The following is a 6,362-nucleotide window of genomic DNA, read 5'->3' as shown; positions in this document are numbered from 1 at the left end:
GCTTACCATTCCTGGATCACGTCTGAATTGGATGAAGGAATGTTATCTTTGCTCTCTTTGGGAGATAACACTGCTTCACCACATTTGACTGGCTGACTGGAATGCTGTGGATTTTCTTCTGGATTTTCTGTTGCTTTTCTTAGTATCAATTCAAGAGGTTTTAGTATCTGTTTCTACACCAATTGCTTGTCGTTTTTACATGAGCATTCACAATGGCTTTTGTGTGATTAAGGAGGTATTTGTTGGATGTGTACAGGTCATGAGTGCCTTGAGGAGAACAGCTGTTGAGAAGAACCTCACCTGGACCACACACTCCTACCAACTCCCAGCATCCCAGTATGAGTGAGTACATACAGTACATCATCAGCATAACACTCTCCGGTGTGATTAGAACTTTCAGTGCATCACGTCATCAACCGCTGAATTTTAATCCGCTTTCGCGCTTTGGCTGGCGCGGAGCCAGATTGGATTACATTAAAGTTCGCACAAACTCTTTTCTCCGCTGTGGCTGTCAGTCATTCGTTCAGCCTTTAAACCAAGGTCGCGTTCGGTTACAGCAGTCAGCTCTCTCCAAGATCGTTCTGTGTTCCCATTATACTTGATTTGTAAATACATGTCTATGATTTTGCAAAAAGGACTTTATCTTCTTGCCGGAATTTAATGTTGTTTTGTTACTTGCTACAAAGATCACACAACAGAAGTGAGCACGCTCTCTCTCTCTCTCTCTCTCTCTCCCTCCCTCCCTACCGTTAAGTAACTTGTGCATTGTTTTACTTACTTGTTTTTGACATATCCGACCGAACTACAAACTTTCCAGTGATGTCTGTGAGAAAGGGATATTATTAACTCGACAAGCTTGCTCATGTGCGCCGCCGCGCGCTCAACCCACTCTGCGTGCTTAGCTTATCAGCTCGCACACGTCAGCTATACAGGCGTTAATCGTAGACATCCTTAGTCTCTAATAACTCCATTCTGCTGTCTGTTGTTCTGTTGTCTGTGTTTCTTTGTCTGAATACGGCACTTATCGCATGCTGTGTGGTATCGGTGCTTGGTATCGGGGCATTTTAACGAGTACGAGTACAGGAGCTCAGTATCGGGCCCGATACTGATACCAGTATAGGTATCGGTGCATCCCTAATATATATGCATATATACATACATACTCAGGTATATAATCAGAAAATCGGTTGCCTAAGGCAAATAGAATTATAAAATATTATATAGAATTATAAAATTATATATAATAAAATGTGGTGGACACCTACATACTTTGAAATAGACAAAATGGTATAGAATTATAAAAATAACCATTTTGTACCATTTAACTTGGTACAGTGAGTCAAGAAGAAGATCAAATGTAGTAGGTTTGTTCTTCTTCTTCACTCATTGTTTTAATGGTTATATTCCAATGAGCTAATCATTATTTTCATTGTATGGCCAATAATCAATAAATGGCCAATTTTGTAATTCTATACCATTTTATCCAAATTAAATGAAAATAAAATCAATTGTTTTAGATGTTAAAAGTAAATTGGAATTTAAATACAAAATATCTATTTATATTTTTCAACATGATAACTGGATGACACCTGCTGATCTAATCTTGTCATAGTGAGATGTTACAAGAATGTAGCATGCTGCAGTTTGAAACATTTATTGTTGCATTTTGCACTTTATTTTGCATACTGATTTACTTTAAAAAGTAAGCAATATTCAGTGTATTCTAAGCAATAAGCACAAGTTAGTGTGCCATTCTGTATGCAGGCAGAGATCAGAGATAGGAGCAGAGGTTCTCAGGTGTGACACTATGAGTAAATGTGATGAGACCGCTTTATTTGTATATACATTGCTCTACAAATCTGATTTGAAACCCGCTTGAGCTTCATGAAATCTAGTTAACGAACGTCCCTTATTCACATCAGATCAACGCAGATCCTTCAGTAAGTTCCTGTAAGAACAGGGTTTTATGGGAGTTTGACATGTAATCTCACAGACGGTGTGTTGTAGAGGACTGGAGTGTATTTAAGTGTGGGCAGTTGCTGTGGAGACTGTGGGGCGATTGGATTGGTCAGCTGCCAAGTCAGGGGACGGCTGCATTGAGAGATTTAACTGGAGACCCTGTGGAGTCCTCACCAAACCAGCAAACACTAGCCAGCTGGACTTTTTTTTTTTTCAGTAAAGTGAATGATAGTGATATGACGGGTTACTTGATTACTTTGACAGCATGTTACTATAGATTTACAGAGGAAGTACAAACTGAAATAGTATATTCTGAGCACTTTTCTTGCATGCTGAATGCTTAAAGGGATGAAAATGCAAATGCTGTCATCAATTACTCATCCTCATGTCGTTCGAAACCCATAAGACCTTTGTTCATCTTGAAACACAAAATATATTTGAATGAAATCTGAGAGATTTCTGAGATTTTCTGTCCACTAAAACGTTGATGCTTAAAAAAATAATAATCATAAAGACATTATAAAAGTAATACATTTGAATGTATTGAGCAGTTTTTAATCCAAGTTTTCTGAAGAAACCTTTGATGAACAGATTTAGGGTTTTGTTCACATATGAATATTGATCAACAAATATTGAAACTGAATCTGTTCATGTTAAGCAATCATGTCTTTTCAGAAGACTTGGATTAAAGCTCTCCTTTTATGTCTTTATTAGTGCTGGGCGGTATGACCAAAAATGTATATCACGGTATTTTTCAAAATTATACCGGTTTCACGGTACATGACAGTATTATTTTTTTTCATGCATGACCGGGTGTTAACCATATTTTCTACTGAGTGAGAAGAAATACTGCAGTATATTGACTTATAATGCCTTATTTTACTGTCATGATGAGTGAATATTGTCAAAAAATACCACACTAAATAGTGACTAAACACGACCCCTTTTAATACATGTTAACCAGGAGTCACTCTCATTTATAATCGCGGCATCGTCTGATAAAATCAACATGCATCTACATTAAAGAGCGGCTATGCGGTTGTTTTGGCTATATTACTTTTTTGTCTCATGCAGCAGCACTGCCTGCGTCTGAGTAACAAACTAAAAAAAACAAACAAAAAAGTGCATGTGATATTAACAGACGAACTACGCTCATATTTATAATTCCAAACAATCAGTAAGCGACAGGTGCATTGTTTAGAAAAGTAAAAGTACACCTCTTCTGAACAAGCCGCATGATTTAAGGTGCTATTCATATTTGTAGTTAAAAAAATTGCAGGATGAGTTACGGAAATTTTATACTAAAGGTTTGGGGTTTGTTGAGATATGTTTTTAATAATAATTAATAATTGCAATTATTATTGTTGTTGTTAGTATGAATAAATAATAAATTATCATTAACATTAAATAGTAAAGATTATAATTTGTTATTATTGTTTTTTTATTATTCTAGTTTTTATAAATACATACATACATATACATAAATACATATCCAGATTACCCAGATGCGCAGGTTGAGCATATGGGTGTTTGCACAGCTAACTAGATGGATGATCATAGGAAGGAAGTCACTCAGGAATGTGATTACATTTCACAGTAAACAGTGGAACATGAGGAAATGGATCCTGTGTCCTTTGTACACACACACACACACACACACACTGCTCTAACCGTGACAAGTGAAGTAGTTTTTTTACAGGTAGGATGAGACAGTCACATAAGCGCTAATATAAAACCTTGCTCTCCTGATGTGCAGGATCTTCTGAAAGGTAGGCAGCTTAATTGTGATGTCTTCTTTTGGACAAATTGTAGGACAGAATCACATGTATCCTTCATGGGGAAGGCAATCCCAGAATGCATTTTAAGTCTTGTTGTTTTTAAAGTTTTCTTACTGTTGCACATGTCTGGTTCAAGGGTGTGCATGTGTGACTCAGTGCATACACACAAACTCATAGGTGCATGACTGTGAAATGACAGTTGCTCACTCACTTTTAAATTCCGCTTTACATAGTCACTTTCCCAGATGCCTAGATGGACATAGTTTACACTTCATTATACACTTCATTATAGGAAGGCCCATACACACAGACCCATAAAACCTTTTTTTCCCCATTTTGGAAAGATGTCCAAATAAATAAAACCGGAGCAGTGGGCAGCCATTTTTGCTGTGGCATCCGGGGAGCTGTTGGGGGTTCGGTGCCTTGCAAGGGTCTCACCTCAGTTGTGGTATTGAGGGTGGAAGAGAGCGCTGGTCTTTCACTCCCCCCACCTACACTACAATCCCTGCCAGTACCGAGACTTGAACCCGTGACCTTTTAATAGGAAGATGTAATAGCAGTACACTAAACTGGTTATTCCAGTCTTATCTTTCACCTCCTATAACCTGGCAATCAGTGCAAACCTGTCAACAAGCAATAAATAAATCCACCAGTTAATTGGAACAATCAGAATTAAACATTCATTACATTGTATGTGAAACATAACACTGAGGATGTGAACGACTGTTTTCCGAATCCACTAAACCCCCTCTCTCTCATTGGCATTTGTCCAGTATTAGAGTGTGAATAAAAGAGGGGAAATTCATGCTGGGCATTTTGAGAGGTGCATTATGACCCGTCTTCATCACATACACTCTGATCGGAGTGTGGTTCTCTGGGATGTCACTGTGCCTCTGCATATCTGAATCAAATGAATCCACGCTTCTGCATGCATTATTAAAGCTCAGCTTAGCCATGCGCTTTCACGTCATTCAGCTTCTACAAATCCAGTACTGTTATCACATCAACATAACACTCCATCATGCTTGTTACTTCTGACATGCTCAGGGTCTGGACTGCAAGCCTTACTGTAAAAATGTTGATTTCAAATCAGTCCTGCTCAGTCCACACTGATCAGTTTAACAGACCCCACAAGAGATCACAAGAAAGACCCAAGTACAGACCAATGCCAGATCCCATAAGAACCAAACCAATACTACGGTGCATGCATAATTATTAAGCACGTTGGTATTCTGATCATATTTTTTTTCAAGCACATTTTACCAATTCCAAACCACATCAATCTTAATAACTACTTTTAATTTTGTATTTGATCATTTATAAGTTATATATATTTGTCCATGAAGGCTGGAAGTGAAAAACTCCTTATATTCAGGTGTGCATAATTATTAGGCAGGTTTTCTTTTACAAATAAAATGAATTTTTTTTTAACTCAGACTAAAAGTCAAAAATTATTAAATGCCCATGAGAAGGATGCAATACTAATGCAGTACTAGAATTTGCAAAGTTAAGGCATGACCTTTGGACAGTGAAATCAGAATATCATTGTGCCTAATAATTATGCACGCACTGTATATAGTTCTTTTTGAAAGTATCTTGATTTTTAGATATTTGTACTGGAAAAGACAAAAATACTGTATGTATGTATATATATATATATTCCAGGAACATTTATTTCAATTGGTCAGCAAAATGCTCATTGGGTCAGCAGGGTCAAAAAAAAAAAAACAGGTGGAGAAGAAAAGAGACTCCAGGCAGGTTTTAGTTTTGGAAAATGGTGGCGCTGGAGACTAAATGTTTCCTGATTGTTTCACACCTAATTCTTTACCTTAATTCTTAATTATTTTGCAGTTAACATGTCTCTTTTCTTCTCCACCTGTTTTTACCAGACCCTCTAAGAGTCAGACCAAGACCAATAAAATATCCCTTAACACTCAGACCAATACTAGATCCCTCTAAGCTCATATATGGACTATTATCAGACCCGCCCACAGTTACAGATGCTCTTAGTCCCATACCACAACAGATCCAATGAGATCGAGCCCAATCCCAGTCCCCCATACCAAAACCAATACCTTAAGACGCAGACGGATTCAAGACCATATACAACCATACAGTATAGTTCCTTTAAGATCCATACCTATTCCTGACCCTTTAAAACCCATACCTAAATCAATATTAGAGCTCCCAATAATGATTGCAGAACCTCTTACAAGCATACAATACAGATCCCCTAAGATCCAGACAAACTCCAGACCACCTAAGACCCATTCTCAAACCAATACTCAGACAGATTCCAGACTCTCTTACACCCAGACAAAACAGATCCCATTAGATCAAGGCCAACACCAGACCCCCTAAGACCCATACCTAACCCAATACCAGAGCCCCTAAAACTCTGACCAGTACTAGACCTCTCAAAGCCCAGATATAGACCAATACCAGACCCTCCAATGACTAGACCAATTAGAGACCCCTTATGACCCAAATCAATGTGATCTCTCATGGCCCTGAAATATACCAAACTTTAAACTCTTGAGGCCCAGATACATGGACAACAACCACAACCATGTCCACAACCCAACCTAACACCTGTCTTGGGTCATGAAAATTCCCACCAGTATA

General features: G+C 38.0%; 1 protein-coding gene across 1 annotated transcript in view; it reads left to right on the top strand.

Moving 5' to 3' along the window:
• The first annotated feature begins 260 nt into the window (after window positions 1-260).
• The window catches only part of LOC107710686 (USP6 N-terminal-like protein), a 67,253-nt gene continuing 61,151 nt past the window's right edge, over window positions 261-6,362 (top strand). The window contains exon 1 of the mRNA XM_016515522.1: window positions 261-342. Within this exon, the coding sequence (XP_016371008.1) occupies window positions 339-342 (4 nt within the window). The 5' untranslated portion in view covers window positions 261-338. The remainder of the gene's footprint in view (window positions 343-6,362) is intronic.

The sequence above is a fragment of the Sinocyclocheilus rhinocerous genome, unplaced genomic scaffold, assembly GCF_001515625.1.
Source record: "Sinocyclocheilus rhinocerous isolate Xijiao unplaced genomic scaffold, SAMN03320098_v1.1 scaffold357, whole genome shotgun sequence".
NCBI lineage: Eukaryota > Metazoa > Chordata > Actinopteri > Cypriniformes > Cyprinidae > Sinocyclocheilus > Sinocyclocheilus rhinocerous.
This window is presented reverse-complemented; position numbering and strand designations above follow the sequence as displayed.